The sequence below is a fragment of the Hydra vulgaris genome, chromosome 06, assembly GCF_038396675.1.
Source record: "Hydra vulgaris chromosome 06, alternate assembly HydraT2T_AEP".
Lineage (NCBI taxonomy): Eukaryota > Metazoa > Cnidaria > Hydrozoa > Anthoathecata > Hydridae > Hydra > Hydra vulgaris.
This window is the reverse complement of record NC_088925.1, coordinates 21,576,336-21,597,069: the sequence shown is the minus strand read 5'-3', so window position 1 is coordinate 21,597,069 and position 20,734 is coordinate 21,576,336. Positions and strand designations below refer to the sequence as shown.

General features: G+C 28.0%; 2 protein-coding genes and 1 long non-coding RNA gene across 5 annotated transcripts in view; 1 reads left to right on the top strand and 2 right to left on the bottom strand.

Moving 5' to 3' along the window:
* The window catches only part of LOC124814586 (uncharacterized), a 29,317-nt gene extending 12,527 nt beyond the window's left edge, over nt 1-16,790 (top strand). Inside the window, exons 2-3 of the mRNA XM_065799552.1 lie at nt 15,924-16,073; nt 16,452-16,790. Of these exons, the coding sequence (XP_065655624.1) occupies nt 15,924-16,073; nt 16,452-16,696 (395 nt within the window). The 3' untranslated portion in view covers nt 16,697-16,790. The remainder of the gene's footprint in view (nt 1-15,923; nt 16,074-16,451) is intronic.
* On the bottom strand, nt 2,100-8,097 carry LOC136081721 (uncharacterized). The gene is made up of 6 exons (XM_065799551.1): nt 7,786-8,097; nt 7,184-7,312; nt 6,727-6,874; nt 6,188-6,384; nt 3,519-6,014; nt 2,100-3,354 (listed from the first exon to the last, which is right to left on the bottom strand). Exons 5-6 carry the CDS (start codon nt 3,819-3,821, stop codon nt 2,182-2,184), a joined length of 1,476 nt encoding a protein of 491 aa, XP_065655623.1. The 5' UTR covers nt 3,822-6,014; nt 6,188-6,384; nt 6,727-6,874; nt 7,184-7,312; nt 7,786-8,097; the 3' UTR covers nt 2,100-2,181.
* The window catches only part of LOC136081723 (uncharacterized), a 56,271-nt gene continuing 46,789 nt past the window's right edge, over nt 11,253-20,734 (bottom strand). Inside the window, exons 1-5 of one of the 3 annotated variants that reach the window (XR_010639056.1) lie at nt 12,772-13,119; nt 12,031-12,124; nt 11,741-11,906; nt 11,448-11,620; nt 11,253-11,370 (exon numbers count right to left, since the gene is read on the bottom strand). This is a non-coding gene — a long non-coding RNA (uncharacterized LOC136081723). Of the gene's footprint in view, nt 11,371-11,447; nt 11,621-11,740; nt 12,125-12,771; nt 13,122-20,734 lie in introns of those variants that run through there. The other 2 variants (XR_010639054.1, XR_010639055.1) reach the window with 2 other exon arrangements.

Genomic DNA, 20,734 nt, shown 5'->3' with positions numbered 1-20,734 from the left:
GAGGAGATCCATTTATTAATTATGTAACTACAGGATTTCTCATTGCTTTATTTCGAATCGCTCGTTTTAAAATATCACCAATGTGATAATCTAATCGATCTTTATGATAGTCTTCCTTGCTGCTGTTAAGTAGAGTACCTACAACACAAAACATTAAAAATAAAAAGTCACAAGAAAGCCGCTAAATCACAAATTTTAATACTATTATTTATTTGTGTTTTATATAAATAAAAATATAATTAGCCTTCAAAATGTGCAAAAAAATGATTTTAAATTGATTAAACACGCCTCCTTTTCATATATCGCTGATATTGCGCTATGATGACTATAACATTTTTAAAATTAGAAGCATAATGGAAAAATTGGCCTTAAATCAAAACGCCTGTAACACAAGTTATGCTCAAAAATAATTTAAACAACCTTCTCACAATTGATGGTATTCTATCACGTGACGTTAAAATTCGCGGCCGCCATACTGTATGGCAAATAAAGTAAACAAAGCGAACGTTTATTGACATAACGTATTTAATTACAACTATTTAGATAACATATCTTGTAGTGGATAAATTTTTAAAAGTTAATTTTGAGTAAATTTATGTAGAATTTGATTCTCTATCTCACGATATAATTAATTTATTTTTGCTTAAAATAAAACTCTATTAAATAACTTGTTTTCAAAAGTGTGTTTTAAGTAATGTGCAATTAAGTAAACTGAACATAAAGTACTTCAAACCATTCAAAAATAGACTAAATTATTTGTGTTTTACATTTTTAAGATCTTCTGTTAAGTATTATAACACATACAATTCTTTTTTATATATATATATATATATTTTTATCAATTAGTAACTAGCATAACTTCGAAACAGCGAAAACATTTTGGTTGTTTAAGCATGTTAAATAAGTTTATTAAATTGTATTATTATTTTAAAATGCTATGTATATAAATTACTTATTTAATAGCTGTAGTATGTTAAAAGTATTTAATAGTAATTAGTAACAATAATAATTGGCAACAAGCAAAACCACAAACTTAGAAGAATGTGTCATTTTAGAGGCAATCAACACTCGTGCAAAAAACGTAAACAAGTTGCAAAGGATCCAAATGATTATAATTTTATTATAAACTTTGAGTTGTTGAAAATATATGTGTATCTTTTTGCTGTCATGTCAAGAATGTTTTTCATAAAACATTGACTTTTTATTGACTATTTAACTTATCACATGAGTGCTGTTCATAAGTTAAACTTTGACTTTAAAAGCTTGCTTAAAAGCAGTGTTTTTAATTAACCGTTCTTTACATTGAATTCTACTGGAAATAAAAGTATATATAGTAGACGAAATTCATTGGAAGATCTACATTAGCTTTAAGATATGTAGGAAAAGGCACAAATCAAATTAAAATTTTTTTTGAAATAAGTTGCAACATTTCAATGACTTCTATTAGTAAATCTATAGTAAATCTGTAAGTATTAAAACATTTTCAAGGAATATATGTATCCATTCAAACAATAATGTTTAGAAGATCTTTTTATTTTCATTGATAAACGTGCAATGATTTTCTCAGAAGAGGTGACTCTTTTTTATTTAAAGATGTTGTTAGTTGTGGGCCATATGTACAATTCTATATACCACTGAAAGTAAAGTGTGTTGGACATGTGCAGATTTTTAATAATTTCATTGAATTCAACGATGAATGCAAACAACTGGAACTTAATAATTAATCTCAATAATGACTTAACAACATAACCTTTTGTTGATACTATAAACAAACATGATTCTGAACGTTTTAAGTTATCTGGATTTTTAAGAAATCAATTTTCAAATACACCTTAAAAATATGCTCAAATTGACAAAAAATGCTGGACTAGCACGTTTAAAATAATATACATGACAACTTCTTTTAGAGTTGTGTACTATATAAAATACAACTTCTCTAATTCGAATTTGATAGGTGAAATAAAAGTTTAAATTAAAAGATTTTTTTAATTATAGAATAGTTTTTATTTATTTTCATTATACATTTAAAAAAGATTGTTTTAAAACATGTGTAAAAACATTGTTTTTTTTTTAATAGAAACTATAAATTATTTTATCCTTGTTAGCAAAACTATGCCAAGTACTTGTTTTGTCAACGGTTGCTCAAGTAGAGCAGACCGTGGCAAAATGTCTTTCCATAGCTTATATTCTTTCCAAGTGAGAACTTGCTTTGGTCCAAACAAAGTAATCGCAAAACTTTACTTTGCACACAAACATTTGTGTTTGAACCTGGTAACAATGTGCATGAGATTTTTTCAAATGCAGTTTGCCATAAACATTCTCCAGTGATGACCTTTTGTCTACGCAACCCTGAATATCTATATCTCGAAGACAAAATGGGCATTTTATTTCTAATACTCCTTTGCCACAGCAATTACAAGATACTAATGAATCTGGAGTTGCTCCTAAATATGAGTTGTTGTGGTCGATATGTAGGCCACTTTTAGAAATTTTTAATTCAGTATGTTTGTCTTTGATTAAGTTAGTATAGCAATCTAGAGCTCCTGATTCGTGCTGACACCCCCAGTCTGTAGCCGCTGTTTTAAACTTAAGTAATGAAGGATAGCATATAGATTTTACAGTGCTTATTGATGGTTTTAAGGGCGAAGTAATGCATGCTTTCTTCATATTTGAAGAAGTTATTCTGCCTGCGCGGAATCTAAACCACATGTGGCTTGCAGCTTGACTTCTAGTCTGCTCTTCTACAAGTTGACACGCTTCCTTAGTTGTAAGCAACGTGTTACTAGTTAGAATTTGAGTACACAACTCATCTATATCCTCAAGTGTTGCTGATGTGCCTCGGTCTTTCCGTAGTTCTACAGAAACCCAGGGGTACAAGGAAGATAATAACCTAGGAACGTAAGATTCAACAAAGTTAGGTACTATTGACAGTATACTTGGTTTAGCGCCAGTGTCATGTAATTTTTGAAAAAGATTGTTCATTTCCGTAGTGTTGGGAGGTTCTACAAACGGAAGAGGCTGTAAATAATATTGTCTAATAGGTGTCTGAGATAACTTATTATCAAGATTCTTTTTCATCGTTGTTGCCGATGTAAAATCAATGTCTTTTAGCCTAGAATATGTTACTTTCTTCACATTTGATGGTAGCATCCAGTATGCTGCTTCTTCAGTAACAGTTCGGCTTTTCTCTAAGCGCACAGAAGCATCTATTGCAAAGAGCGTGGCACTGACATGAGTACATGTTTCAGCTAAACCTGCCATACAGTTGCAGTGTGCAGCTAAAATGTTTCCACTCTTTTCAGCAATAATCCAAGGTTGTAGTGGTGGCCGGCTGATACTCTGAGAGTGTCTCACCTGAACAATGAATGATATATATATATACATATATATATATATATATATATATATATATATATATATATATATATATATATATATATATATATATATATATATATATAATTGTAAGCATATATGTATACGTGTATACTTAAATTGTTGATATTGCTAATTCCTACCTTGGCTTTAACAATGACACGGTTATTCACAACATAGCTTGCCAAATCAAAAACCCAACCGCTGACGAACTGGTAGTATGCATCTTGAGATTTATAAGATTTTAATTTATTCATTGTATAAGCACTTTTTGTGTAGAAGCAATAGTTTACAATGTATGGATACTCCACGGAAGGAAGTGATTTAGGATTTGTGTCCCATTCGCTAAATTTCAATTTATAAGGGTCTACCCCACTAACAAGCTGTAATTTTGCAACATACCGAATTGCAGCAGCACCCTGTAATGTTTGAGCATATTCCTCCATTTTGACAACAATATATACAGTGAAACACCTATTGTTGAAATAAAAAAATATATAATATTTTGGATTTGGAAAAAATTAGACGACTTGCAGAAGATCCATTTTTGTGGAGGATTTCATGGACATTTACTTCTAATTTTAAGTTTTTGGGGTTTACCCGCTCCCACCTCGATATCTTATAGGCTTATTATCATTGTAATGGTTCCTATGGAAAGGAAAAAACTACACTTTTGTTGAGTTTTTGAAACAGATTTTTTTTCATTAATAATGAAATTATATTGTACACAATTAAACAATACTAAAAAAAGTTGATTATATATATATTTTTAAATATGCTGTGTAAATTTGAGCATATTTTCAAGGTGTACTCATTGAAAAACTTTGCTTTGAGAAAACACAAAAATAAAAGCATAAATAACTAATAAGTCACAAAAACTTAAACTCTTTTTAATATGAAAGAATCTTCTTTTTTGGCTGACTTAAATCAACTAACCCTTTTTTGACTGCTTTTAGGATTTTCCATCATTCTAAACTTTGAGTAAAAACTTTGCTTGAGCTGTTTTTGTTTTCAGACATCAAAAATAGCTTAAGAAGCATCATAGAATTCAATAAGACAAAACTACACAAGCTAACTTCAGTGTTGCAAATTAATCCATGTAGTAAAATTGAAAACCTGGGTAAACATTGTAATGTAGACTTTGCTAACTAATCCATGAAGTAAAATCAATTTTTTAAATGATAATCAATATTTTTATCTGCATTCCACAATTTTACATGATTCGCGGTGCTCTGACAATACATTAATACCATTTTATTACTGTAATAAGGTTTTACAACTCTATTCAATGATGAATAGTCTTTTTTCCAATTTTTTTAATTTCTTTAAGCAGGACAAGCCATAAATAATACTGCAACAGCTTCATATGATTTTAGAAATGTTTATTTGGTGGCACAAGATCAACATACAATATACTTGTACTCTACGTAAAAGTCCTTGAAATGTTACAACTTATTTCATAAATTTTTTGATTTGCTTCATATCTTCTACTTCCTATTTATTGAAGACCTTCATATCGAACTTTAAACAAATGCGTCTACTTTTTTCGCTGCAGAATTTGATGTAAAGAGCAGCTATATTTTAAACACACAACTTTTAACTTTAAAGTAAAACTTATGAACAGCAACCATGTGAGGAGTGGAATTGTAAATTAAAGTCTATGTTTTATGGAAAACATTCTGGAATGTCAGCTAAAGGTTAACATAAATTTTCAACAACTTTAAGTTTGTAGTATTTTAGTTTATAGTAAAATCGTAATCATTTGGAACTTCTGTAACTTTTTGTACGTTTTTTGCATGAGTGTTGATTGCCTCTAAAATGACACATTCTTCTAAGTTTGTGGTTTTGCTTGCTTGTATTGTATTATTGTTAAAAAATATTAAACACTTTTAGATACTACAATAGAATAAACATCAGCATATTATTTATATACAGAGCAATTAAAAATACTAAAACCATTTAATACTTTATTGAGCATACTTAAACAACCAAACTATGTTTACTGTACTATGAGTCATGTAAATTAATTCAAAACAAAAATTTAATAAAATGCCTTAGAATACATAACATAAGGTTTTTAAAATGTTAACACAAATAGTTGTATTTATTTTTTTGGTTATTTATTAAGTTTGAGAATGTTTCAGATTATGTTATTTGCAATTTACTTAGTTGCTAAGGTTAATTAACTTGTTTGGCAGTGTTTAGAAAACAAGTTATTTAATATTGAGTTTTAGTTTAAACAAAAAAAAATTAATTACATCATGAGAAAGAGAATTAAATTCTATATAAATTTAATCAAAATAATAAACTTTTTAACAATCTTTTTCTATAGGAACCACATTAACAGATAATAGTAATTGGCCTTGCGTTAAAGCTCCTAAAGCTAATGCGTTAGTTTGACCTACAAGATGGCGACGGAATAGTAATGTTTACATCGTGACATCAATAGAACACCATCAATAAATTTATTACATTCATATACCTGTCAAATACAAATAGTGAAGTGTCTTTGAAAAAGACTGGTTCTTTAAATCATACAGACTAAAACCATTCTGTATTTCCCGCGACATCATTCCATCAAGAGCAAGCCTTACTGCCGTTCTTGCGTCTTTTCCTCCAATTTCTTTTATATGTTTTTTCTAAAGAAATTACCCAAGACAGAAATTTTGAAAATAATTTTTTTAATTTTGATACTTTGAAACGAAGTTCTTAATTTATTATAATCTTAAACTATTAATTGAACAAATATAAAAATTTATAAATCTGCAAGTGTTTAAAATAATTGTAACTGTTGGTAAGAATTTAAAACAACCTTCTTTTGAAAATATGCATTGTCTTTGAGTTTACTCTCTTCTGCCTCAATTTCTGCATTGCTTTGGAGCACTTATAGACTGCCTGAATCATTATTTACTGCCATATCATTATCTCGAAGCAATCCAAGTGTTTCAGAAATGTTTTTTTGATTTTCTTCTAATTTTGCTAGCCGCATAAGCACAGTGTATTGAAATTCTATGAGGAAATAGCCTTGCATTACCAAAATAATTTAATACTTAAGTTATAAACTATGAGGCATCATGATAGGGTAGAAAAAATGCTGAGGGCTATTGAATCAATAATGAGTTTGGGGACCGACGAGTTTATTATAGGGTTGCAAAAATTGCACAAGGGATGTGGCTGCAAGACATTGAAATATAAAACAATTGAATTTACTTTCTCAGTATTTATTATATTTTTCAATGTCATCTAAACCCCAACCCCAGAAAATATCTTATTATACATCATGTCTAATATCCCTCTGAAGGTATATAAATATTACATAGAAGAATAGAAAAAATACTTTAAAGTGCTTACGTTTGGTAGATATCTCCTTGAAAGAGGTTCCACCATCAGTATGTTTTAAATTTCCCACATGTATTTTTCGTTGCTATTATTGGATTTACCGAAAAAGATACTCTTGTTGGTGATGGACATGTTGCAAAAAACTTTTTAGAATCAGTTCCTAAAAAAAATGTTAAAATATGGTTATATATTGGAACAATTTAAGGAAATAAAACTTTATATCGAAAACAAAATTTTAAAAAAGTTCATTAAAAATAAAGTTGAGTGACTTTAACTAAGTGACTTTAACCCGAACAAAGAAATCTGGTAGAGTTAGAGAAAAAAAAATCTAACATAATAGATGCCTCTATTGGTTCTATTAACAAAAAAACAATTTCTCAAATAGTGGAAAATATATCTTTACAAGCAGCTAAAGATACCAAATAATTTGCATAAAGTAATTAAGACATACATTAAAATAATTCTTCACCTTTTGAGCTACTTGTTGGTGTATGGAAGTTGGAAGTTTCCAGTTGTGGAAATTGAGATAAGGTATCTTCTTCTGATATTAGGGCCATTGACCACTTGCGTTTTATAACTGGACTTGCAACACATTTATCTATTTAAAAAAAATGAGTGTTTTTTTTATTAAAAAAAAAAAAAACTCAAAAAAAGCATTATAAAAGTGAACAAAATAAATTCAATAATTTTTTGCATTATTTTTATTATTATAACAAAATTAAAAAAAAAAACGCTCCAGAAACAAAATTAATGCCACTTGGTCTTATGTAGCGGCCCAGTTCATTGTGGTTTGGGTTTTACAGTTAAAAAGTTTAGAAAGGGTTGTAACCACAATTATAAAAAGAATAACAAAATGCCTACTTGACTGTAGTGGCGTTCTCAGCCTTAAGGTTGCAAATTTCATAAAAATAAACAAATAATAATAGTTTCTACATGTTCGATAGAGTAGGGCAGTAATTATGTTTTTGTCAACGTTTCAAAAAAATTATAATGAAATATGGATCATAATTTATCAGCATATTTGAACAACACAAAAATTATTATGAACTTTTAATTAATAAAATAAATTACCAAACCAATTTTTTCTTCCATTTCTGAATCACTTTTTTCAGAGTCAACTTCTGTATCATTCTCTGTAGTAGACAAAAAACTTGTCATATCTTGCGCCACTGATTTGAACCCAGATTTCAATAATACTTTCACTATCACCAATTTTGTCCAGTTGCTCTCAGGAGAAGACCATCGAGAAATATATAAACTTAATAATTTATGTTTTGGTGGCCAGTACAGAATCATACTTTCTAAATCCACCCAAGGACATGGAGCGAGAATTTTCACTTTTTGCTTGTTTTCAATAATAACCAGAGCTGACCATAGTTGACTAAAAGGTATTTTGATAAAAGAATAAAACAAAAATATTAATATATTGGTAAAAACATGTTTATCATTGTTTTATATAATACACAGAGAAAAATATTCTAATATTAAACTAAACATACTAATGATAAAAAGAATAGTCTAATTGGTAATATATTCACATTTAATTTGTTATTAACAAAAACAGAATAATTTCAAAGCAACTTTTTAAAAACTATCAAAAAGTATTTGATATAAGTTATAAATAATTAAGTGATATAAATAATTAAGTGATATATATATAGAAATATTTGCTTAAAACTCTAACTTGCAAGGCAGTTCCAGCATGCAATTCATAACTATTATGAGCAAAATATTTAAATTATTGTTTTAAGTTTGAATAAAACCAATAGAAAAATAGTCTTATAAATACTGATGTTAAATGCATAATCATTAAAATAAAATGATATCAATATTTTTTACAAAACTTTGTTTATAACATTATTTAATAATGAAATTGTAGACTCTTACATTCTTATATTTATTTCAATTTTTCAGAAAATAACCATATACTGATCTTGACTAAAATTACAACATATACAATATATACAACAGTAACTGCAAAAAAATGTTTCATTGAGTTTTTTAAACTAATTTAAAGATCTTCTAGAAGAGGAATTACAATGAAACCACTCTTGTATGGTAAACTCACACATTTTCTAATCAAATCTGATTTCTGTTTTCTGCAGTAAATAAAGTGAGCATTTTTTTTGACATTATAAATGTTTAATTCTTTTGAATCAATAAAACAATGGAAAAAGGATTCCATATGTAAATCATTATATAACCGGCATCTGTAGCTTCCATCATATCCTTTTTCAGTAATATATTGCCTACTGATTTTGTTCGTCAACCAAGGTCTCTTTCAGAATTGGACAGATGGAAAGCGACTGAGTTAAGAAGTTTTCTTCATTACACTGGCATAGTTGTTTTGAAAGGTATTCTCAGCAAAGAATGTTATAAGCATTTTTTAAGTTTATCTCTGGCCATTAGAATGCTATGTGAAAACAGTGTCAAGTGTCTTGAAGATTTGTCTTCAGCTCAAGAATTAATTTATTATTTTGTAAATAATGCAAAGCAACATTATGGTAATACTTTTGTTAACCACCATTGTTAACCAAAAAGCAGGAGTCCTTAATTCCTACATTGATCTTTGATACAAAATCCTCTTTTAAACAAGGTACATCATTGAGCTCACTAAGTCTATTTGCAATCTGGGAAACTGGGTTATGCTTACCACGTACAAGACGCTTCAACTTTTGTAAATAATTTTCAAACTTGAATGCAGAAACATCATGCAGGTTAGAGCTAAAATGCTCTACATCATCAGTGATGTGTAATAAAAAATGTACATTATACACAACAAAAGTATTACCATAATGTTGCTTTGCATTATTTACAAAATAATAAATTAATTCTTGAGCTGAAGACAAATCTTCAAGACACTTGACACTGTTTTCACATAGCATTCTAATGGCCAGAGATAAACTTAAAAAATGCTTATAACATTCTTTGCTGAGAATACCTTTCAAAACAACTATGCCAGTGTAATGAAGAAAACTTCTTAACTCAGTCGCTTTCCATCTGTCCAATTCTGAAAGAGACCTTGGTTGACGAACAAAATCAGTAGGCAATGTGCCATTCAAAGCAACTAAACAATTAGACAAAACATTTTGCTGTACATTACGCCTTGGTCATTAAACACAATTCGGTGATCTTTACTCGAACCTTTTATGGTACATCTCTCACATGAAAAATACCCTGTGTGTTGTACAATACTTTTTAACATAGATCTAGCAGGTGCATCGCATGTAAAACAAAATATAGATATCTCATAGTTATTGCCATTTATTTGGACTGGTTTAGCAACTAGTTCTTTTAACTCTTTTATGAAATTAAATAGAAGAATTTTAACATTTGGTTTTTTGTTACCACCAAAAATCCCAACAACAAAAGGATTAAAAACCCCAAATCGGACCAAAGTCGGCCAAAGTTGATAGGAGCTTCACTTCCATAATGGTATACCATCAATATTTATTTCCAGATTAATTTTTTTTGAATTATGATTATGAAGAGTTAAAACCCTCACTAATTTGCTTTTTATGCCAAAATAAATATATTTTCCATCATTATTTTGCAATTGAATCATATTTTATTGTTTTGTTCCTAATAAGGTACGGGAATCTTTTGGTAAGGAACAACCTTTTTCAACAAAAATTTGGATAAAACCGTTTATACATTGTCTTGTTTTAAAGCTAAAGATTTTATATCTCCCCAAAGTTTTTTGTCAAATTGATATTCATCAGCTAACATCCCAGACGGCACATCTGGTTTTAATCTCGGAATTAAAACCCGTATAAACACGTGTTTGTTACGATCCAGGCGTAAAACCAAAAACACGTGGATTTCACGGGAAGTTTAACTGGAGTTTTACACGTGTTTTCCATGGTTTCTAACACGAGTTTTTTTATGTTTTAAATACGTGTTTTTGAGGTTTTAAACTCGTGTTTTATAAGGTTTTAAATTCGTGTTTTCTATAGTCTAAAACGGACTTATGGCATTTGATAAAGTTTCCAAACGGAAACTTTATTCAATGCCATAAGTTAGTTCAGGCATAAGTTTTCCAAATTTATGCCTGAACTAACAGCTGTTCAGCACGGTTTAATGATAAACCAAAAATACGTAGGTTTTGTTAGACACGTTTAAACCGTTTAAACCTTTTTTATATATACTACATTATATTTACGACAATTTTGTTGCTTTATTTTTGTTTTTTAAGGTAAATTATTTTACAATAATACTACAAAGAAAAAATAAACAAAGAAATAAAAAACCAAATCATTAAAAATAAGCTAATAAAAGACGTTTAGCACATGGTTACCATACATAATATTTAATTTCGATTGATCGTCTCTTCCGTCATTATAAAATCTAAAATCGTATAACAATACGCTTACGCATTTTTACAAACAATTCCAGTAGCATCAAATGTTCTTTTTAATTTTTCTTTAAAATCGGGTCTCGAACTTTACTAATTCCTCAATTGAGGTAACCTGTTCAAATTTAATTTCATTCAAATCTTTATCTAAAAACTATTGCAGTAGCCCAAATTTCTTTTTATGTAATGGTGTGACACAATCATTTTACGCTAAAACATGGCATCATCCATGGGAGAAGTTTCGTTTGTCTGATTTTTTGGTCGATCTGTATTGGTAATGGTTTTTGATGATTCGCCTTAATCTGTTTAAAAAAAAAAACAAGTTTTATAATAAATAACAAAATAAATGATTATCTTAGTCTATTGTTTTGTATTGTACCTAAATAAATGCACTATAAAAAATGCTGTTTGAAAAAACCAGAGTAATGATTCGATGGAAGAGTAAAATTGATTTTTTCCTTATTAATCACGCTTGTTTGTGTCTGTACATTTAAATGGAATCGACCCTTCATTCTTCTTTTCAAATTGTTTTTTAGAGCCACCAACTTCAACCTAAATAAGAGACGCCCTTTAAGAATTTATGAAACCCATTAAGAAACATAATTCATCAAATATACTATTGTACTTTTTAAATATTATAAACTTTTAAATTAAATGCAAATAAGTCATTACTTTGGAAAGACCCAGAAGCCCGAGTATTCACAAGTATTTTCATTAGCATTTGTACCAGGATGTAAATCCTCTCTTAATTGATTTTTGCTTATAAATATAGAAATCTTTAAAGGTTGATTCGAAACCATCTCATTTGGGTTTTGTTGCTTGTTAAAGTGCAAATATCCTGTTTTAAGATAAATTAGACTAATATACACTCAAATATAGGTAATAAATATAAATATAAGTTATACATAATATTTAAAAAAACCAAATGCACACATGCCCCCTGTTCATTAATAGTCACCTACCTTAATCAACATTAATATTATTATCTTCATTAAGTTTCTGAAGTCTTCTATAATATATTTTCTTCATCTAGATTATGTGATAAGGGTAAAACTCCTAAAAGATAAAATTTGCAAAATCAAAATTTACCAGAAATATTAGTGTCATTTAAAATTTTTTGAAGTTAAAGATAAATAACTAGAGTTTTAATACAAGTATTTTCATTAACAGTTGTACCACGATAAATATTTTTTCTCATTGTCTTTTTCGTTGAACATGTGAAAAACTTAGTAGTTGACTTTAAGTAGAATTAGTAAGATTCTTTTAGTAGATTATAAGTAAGTTGAAGACTTATAGTAGAATCTTTTCAATTTATGTTTTGTTGCTTATTAAAACCCACATATTCTGGTTTTAAAATGTTATATATATATATATATATATATATATATATATATATATATATATATATATATATATATATATATACACACAAACAAAACAAAAAAAGTTCAATATGTGCTAATGCATATCACTAGCCATAGTCTGCTTGATAATAGACCCTTACTTTTATCAGCAAAAAAAATATCATTTCTGCAATCAGATAGACTATGCAAGAAATTTTCTTGCTGGCTTCGGCTCATGCCGTATTTTTAATACTGCTGACTCATTTTTGTATCTTCTCAAACAATTAAAAATTAATTTAACATTTACATAATAATTTTCAAATATAAACAATTGATTTACAGATAAGTAAAGTTACTTACGGACAGTATTTTGCAACAAAGTATTACTAGATTTTGCTGTCAATATTGGTAGAGAAAGTTTATTTGATGAAGCATAGGTAGTATATTGGTGCAGCCTCGTAGCTCGAAGACAAATTTAAACATACAGGAAATAAATTTCCAGCTAAAACTGATCGATATTTTTTCATATATTCTTTCCACTATGCTGAACTTGTTCTTTTCATTTTTGTTAAATAATTATCATTAATAGGATATCCTATAGCATTTAGTACACACACCTTTATATAGGAACAACACTAGTATTTTTCAAACATATATAAATAATAACAATACTAATAGTAAAAACAATAATACTATTAACACAAAAAATGTATTTCATATATATATATATATATATATATATATATATATATATATTATATATATATATATATATATATATATATATTCATCGCAGAAATACACACACATATACAGATACAAATACACACAAATATACATACGCCGAAATACACACACATATGTGTGTATATGAGTACATATTACGTATACATAACATATACATTTATTTATAAGTGTATGTATGTATGTATGTATATATGTGTATGTATATATATATATATATATATATATATATATATATATATATATATATATATATATATATATATATACATATATATATTTATACATACATACATATTATATAGACTTATACATACATACATATATACATATGAATACATAAATAAACACATACATATTTTATATATGTATTATACATACATATATAAAATATACATTGTATAAATTATATAGATACACAAGTGTGTATGTATATAGATACACATGTGTATATATATGTGTATATATATATATATATATATATATATACACACATATATATACACACGTGTATATTTATATATGTGTGTGTGTTTGTGTGTGTGTATATATATATATATATATATATATATATATATATATATATATATATATATATATATATATACATGCTAATACTTAACAAAAACTGAATTTATTTAACATATAAATTTTCTTGACAAATGTTTTCCTGAAAGTTCTTGTTACACACTCTAAAACCTTCCGAATAATAAAAATGCAATAAATTTGAAAAATCGCGTGCTTTTAGTAATGGTTTTACATTCGTTGCGAAAACTTTTGATAATTTAATACTCCATTTTTGTAACTGAAAAACCATCACTAAAAACTTAATATCCAAACTGGTTTTTTGGTAAAATATAGTAGTTAATTTCACGGAATCAAAACCCTATTCTTGACACGTGTTATTCTCAGTTTTTTCGGGAGTTTTAAACACGCAACAGAAACCACGCGTAACTTTTAAACGAGTTGTGCCGTCTGGGATGGAACTATTTGAGCTATTTTCACAAACTAAATCTGAACACAAACCACAAACATTTTTAAAATCAACATCATTAACATTATTTGCTAGTGAAGAAACACCTTCAGACTCAGATAAATTATATTGAAGAGGAAATGTATTATATGAACACAAATCAATAACATTTTCTAATTCAGTATTATTAACTTTTTCCAAAGAAAAACTTTCAGATTCAGATATGTAACTTGAATCACACAAAATATTATTCTGGTTCACAAAAGATTCTATCACACTGTTATCACTTTTTGATCCAATCTCATTAGACAACATAACTACAGAATTCCTTTGATTACGCCAACATCTGTACCTTTTCCTAAGAATATAGCAAAACACATAAGATATATATATGCAATTTTAAAATTTATTAGACAAATGCGTAGAGGTAATAAGTGAAAATGAGTTTAATATGAATTATTATAGCACTTGCCTAAGCCAACCAAAGAGAATCAGCAAAAACAAAATAAAAATAAGATGCAAGCTAACCAGGTAGAAAGAAAATATTATTACGTTGACTACGTATAGTTTATTTTTAAATAAGAATAGGTATATGCTGTCTTTATATTCTTTCTACGTGGACTGTAATCTGTAAGCTTAATGCAGTCTACTTAGAATTCTAAGTTTATTAGTTATTAATAACTTATTAATAATTAATAAACTTACATTTATATTAATAACTAATATAAATAATTAATTTCCACTTAGACTACATATAAGTTGTTCTTATTATTAAAAGTATTTTATTCATAAGAACAACTTATTGGAATAAGAGAAATGTAGTCTATATTGGCAATATACTGATATCAATATTATTTCTATATATTGATATATGTAGCAGCTGCAAATAGCCTTACGTAGCAGTTAAAATATAAACTAACTTTATTTAAAAGAAAGAATTATTGAAAGTTACCTCGCTTTTTTCTCTAAGTCAATTTTTCTTTGACTTTTTGTCGACATGATAAATTTACGATGTTACGAAGTTATGAGTTAAGTTAATAAAATTTCATAAACAAAAAAGGACTGCACATTCAAGTATAATCCGTTGTTTCGTAAATCCTGGGGACGAATACAATAACTTAAAAACGGACGTCCTGGGGACGCCGGTTTTTATATTATCTAATAAAGAAATAAAAGGACGTCCTTAGGACGTTACATATACGTACCGGGACGGACTGACTTAAATGTAACGTGCGTAAGACGTCCTGCGGACGACGCATGCCCACCAGGAACACCTATATAAGTCGTTAATTAGTTACCAGACATTCATCTCCTGCTTTAAAAATGGGTGTAATCATTGCAACTTTTAGTTTATCTGGAAAAGGACCTGTTTTGACCTGTGTTGAAAACATCTAACAAAACTTCTTTAATAAATAATCTTCTTTAATAAATAATTTAATGAAATAGAATCATAGTCTGTTGCTTTATTTGTGTTTAGTTTTTTTTTATCGAATCATCTAGTTCTTTACAAGTAAATTTTTTAAATGCAAAGTTTTTATCAGACTTCAAAAGATAGTTCGAAAAATGTGCCGGAGTGTGTTTAATTTTGCTGGCTAAGTTTGGACCTGTATTGACAAAAAACTCGTTAAATTTTGTTTCCACCAAGTTTACATGAGAGATCTGTGTGCCATAATTTTAATTGTTTTTTACCGAATCTTAATCGTCTTTTATCGAATCTTAATCATCTTTTATTATTTACTTTGTGATTGAATGTTGATATTAGTATTTTATTTTATTCTCTTACTTTTTTAAGTAGAACTGGATTCAATGATTATTGCTTTGGTAATATCAGTCACCTCTATGTTACTGTCGATAGCATCATTGATGTTCATGCTAGTGCGCAGAAAAAACCCTAACTCTTGGAGCTGCGGAGCAATATTATTTTCTGCTTTTACTTTTATTAACGGTGAGTAAACTATTTTCAAACATGTAATCTTTTTTAATTTTGTAAACATAGTTTTTTACTGTTTTTTATTTGACAACTGAGAAGAAAAAATTCAAGTTTGAAGAAGGAAATAAATTAATTCTTCGTAATTTTATGTAACAAAATTTATGTTTTACATTTTTTGGTGTTAGATTTATCAATAAATTTTTATAATACTTTACTACAAAAGTACGACTTGTTTCCTTTTTCAAACTTTGTCGACTTGTTTCCTTTGTCAAACTTTGTCGACTTGTTTCCTTTGTCAAACTGCCGTTTATTTTAAAACCCATATATTTTAAACTATTTGCTCAATTTATCATAAAAAGAGCTTATGATTATTTTGTAAATATTTTTTTTTAGCTTCAATGTGTTTTTCAGCTGTATTATTTGCAGAAACACGTTTTAAAGACAGATTTAAATCTAACAAACATGGATGGTCAATTATTCTTGTTTGGATAAAAGTCTTTTTCTCGATTATTTCTTTCATGTGCTCATGCGCGATATTTGGCGCTGGAAAAAAAGAAAACTTTGAGATTACTAACTATACGCGAAAACCAAGAAGTCAAAATGTCTTAGACAATCTAGGATACGTTCACGACGATTAACAAATATAAAACGTTTAATTAAATAACATCTACGGACTCACTCACAAGAGCAGTATTGTATTAACTAATAATAGATATAAATTCTTATAAATTACGGATGCATCATTTTTCGGAATTTGAGATCAACAACTTCCAGGCATGGAGCAAACTCCAAACATTTATATGTTTATACTTATCAAATAAGGGTACTTTGCAAAGCATTGCGATGGTTGTAGCCAGCAAACAATGAATTATCAATGAGTTACTGCATAATTTGTTGAATGATTTTTTTTAAAACCTAGATTGTTTTTTAAACAGTACATTGTTTTCGGTTCACAATTAACAATTCTAAAACCAAAATTTACAACAACAAAAAAAAAATCAATCAACATTCTATTCAAATTTTAAAGGTTCCCTATAGGCAGTAAATTGGTTAACCCTTTGTGGTTCAAGGTGTGACAATTTTTTTTTTTAATGTTTAATTTTTTTTTTAATTTAAAATGAATTTGCATAAAAAAAAAATTATTTTTTAGTTTTGGCTGTCTTAAAAATCACAATGAAATAAACAGAAACTGAAAATTTCTAAAAACCACAATGAAAATAATAAAACTCTTTGAAGCCGTTTTTTTTTTTATCGTTTAAACATAAGAAAATTTTACTAGTGTCACTCTTGAAAAATGACTTCACACCTTATTTTTTCCATTGTTATCTATGTTTTATTATTGTTATTGTTATCTGTTTCATGATAGTTTGAAATGACTTGAACAGGTTTGCTAACCTTATATTTAAAAGCTACTATTTTATCTTTAGATGAACGATAATCGCATCGCTTTAGGCATATATCTTTGATAAAGTCTTGTTGCGGGTACTTTCTTTTTGTACGTTCCACAACTTAGAAACTGATGAGATGAATTTTTTCTGAATGAAAAACAAACAAAACAAAAACACTTTAATGAGATCAAAAATAAACAAAACAAAAAAGACGTATGAAACTTGATACAAATTCATTCTTTTCAATGTTGCTCCACTTTCTCTACATATTTATTTTACATTTTTCGTCATTTTTATACAAAGAACTGTTGTCAGTATCAAAGATAATGATATCATGTAAAGAATCAGATTACTTATATTCAGAAACATCTACTTCGACTTGCTAAATGGATAAATCATTTTTACACAGTTGTTCAGCTTGCAGTTTATCTAATTCAAAGTTCTCCTCATCGTCTGAACAATTAGATTAATCACTGCGTTCTCTTAGGGGAATATCTTCTAAATTTGTTTTTAGCTGCGAAAGCAGTATAGTACTTTCTATATTTCAATATGTTTTCTTTTTAAGCAAAAAAATCAAGTCAGTAAAACCAAAATAAAATATTATACATACAAAACAGAGGTACATAAAACCTGAAGAGACATATTTGTCTTACAACAAAACAGTGAAAACAAACAACCTAGAATAAACCCTAAATCATAAAATTTAATATACTTTGATCATATTACTGTAAATAATTAACAATAAATGCCGCAAAATGTTGATCTGAAATATATAGGCAATCAATTAGCAGCTGCAGTGCAGTGGTTAGTGCGCATGCCTCAGAAGCGAGAGATCCGTGTTAAAACGCCACTTCTGGGCAAGTGAGCTTCCTTTTAAATACCCTTACGCGGTTCTATATGATAAGACCGAAAGGACTCTTTGGGGCACCTAAAATAAGTAACTATTTACAAGGAATACAAAAGTTTATTGGGAAAAAATAGAAAGAATTAAAAATATATATATATATTAAAAAACTTGAAAAAATTCATGATAATATCAAAAAAAAATAATCGAGAGTAACCAAATAGTTTGTCGGATAACAACAATTTCTTAACGAAACAGATATAACAAAAGTTTGCAAAAATTTCTATTGCTGAAAATTTTTGAAGTTTTTTGCAAACATTGGCTAACATGGCTTCTAAAATCAAATATCCATATCTCTTTTGCAACTTATATTACAAATTAATAATGCAATTTAAATTTAATGGATTAAACTACGAAGAACTGAAAAAAGCCAAGGTTTTTTTTATTTTTTTAATAGTATTTTAGTAGATTTTTCTAAAATAACCTTGCTGATAGCTACGAAGTAAAGATTATCCAATAGATCTGATTATCCAACAGATGCAGACTTTTCGTTATGCTATGTTAGTTACAATAATATAATGTATTAATATTTATATATATTATAATAATATCGCTAGCTGAAAAGCTGTGTTGTTTAAACATTTTCCAGCTCTTTACCTAGCGATTCCGATTACCTATAGGTTACATATATGATATATTTATATGGTTATTTGCACGATGGAAGAGATAAATTTCGTTTTTAAAAATTTATTTTTTCAAAAAACTTTTTTTCTTTAATCGTAGTTTAAACACCTTAAAATTGTTGTTAAAATAAATTTTGAGTAGAAAATATTTGAACCGAGTAGATAAATTTGACAAATGTTAGCAGCTGTTTTTCCTTTTTATTATTCGAAAAAGTAAGTAATATTTGAGGGCAAGTTATTGCAATATTTTAAACAAAATATATCCATATTTTTGTTTCAAAAGAATCTTTGAGATCATATATATGTCTTGAGTAAAAAAACTTTTACTCTTTAAAAATAATTCAAGTGTTTTTTATCACATACACATTAGGGTGTCCCAAAAATATATCATAAATTGATTTTCGATATGTGGAATACTGCATTTGGCATCATTTTTTCTATAAATACCAACAAAAAAAAAATTGAGTCTCTAGCTAAAGCGAAAGGTTATTTAGATGAATTTACTTTTATTTTATTAAGTAAAATTTGACTTAAAAATGACTTTATGCATATTATTCCCATTACAATTGTTACCTAACCAAACAAAAAATTTGCTGCGAGTTAAACAAACAAATATGCTTGTCGTAAAATCTTTAAGTAAATTTTTTTACAAAATAAATCATCAATTTTAAGAAGAAATTTATTTTAAAAGCAACAAAATGAATAGCAAATAATTTTAAGAATGCAGGCGCATGTGTAGATACATTATTTTTTAACGTTTGAGGTTAACTTCCAGACATAGAACAAACTCCAAACATATATGTTTATACTTATGTCAAATAAGGATGCTTTGCAAAAATTGCAATGATTGGATCCTGGAAACAAAAAGCTCTAAAGTTTTAGCTACAACTGCCCCAAACGTTTTTACCATTCTCAACTAAATCTATATTCATCGATAAAATTTAAAATTGGCACAAAAGTCTTTAAGCGTTCGAAAACCATGAGCAATAAAAGTTTGACCTTTTCAACATCAAAAAATCACTTTTTTCAAACATCAAAAAATAATATTGTAATACATCATAAACGAATATTATTAATACAAATAATATTTAACTAAATAATTTTAAGATCTTTCTTTGTAGCGTTCTTAGAAACCTTTTGCCGGTTCCTCTGAACTATCTAAATTAAAAATACATAAATTTATAAAAAGTACTACTTATACATTAACAATGATTAGTATTATTAACAGGTAAAAATCACATTTTTTTTGTTTTGTTTGTTAATTCACCTCCCCAAGGCCCAGAAGGCCACTACAGACGAGGAGGCTACTTAATTGTGGTTATAACCCTCTCTCAACTCTATAACTCCGAAACACGAACCTTGACGTACAAGGCCGCTGCGCGGAGAACAAGTGCTTATCAGAGTCTTGCTTTCCAGCCTGCTGGAAAGCGGCATCTGTTATCCCTATCTTCGAAAAATCTGGAGAGCGATCTGATTCGTCTAACTACCGTCCCACAAGTCTTCTTCCTATCATAAGCAAGGTTTTTAAATCTTTAATTAACAAACACTCAATTTCTCATCTTGAATCTAATAACTTTCTGACAATCAATAAGGATTTCGATCTTCTCGTTCTACAGCTGACTTGCTAACAGTAATAACCAACAGGTTTTATAGTGCATTAGATGAAGGTGGAGAGGTTAAGGCCATCACTCTTGACATTTCAAAAGCTTTTGATAAAGTTTGGCATGCTGGTCTTCTCCAAAAGCTTTCTTCTTATGGTGT

Excerpts from the sequence above, each read along its gene's own strand:
- LOC136081721 (XM_065799551.1), bottom strand. The coding sequence starts at position 3,821 with ATGGAGGAATATGCTCAAACATTACAGGGTGCTGCTGCAATTCGGTAT. Across the intron at positions 3,355-3,518 it reads GTGTCATTGTTAAAGCCAAG|GTGAGACACTCTCAGAGTAT; the intron begins GTAGGAATTAGC and ends TTCATTGTTCAG.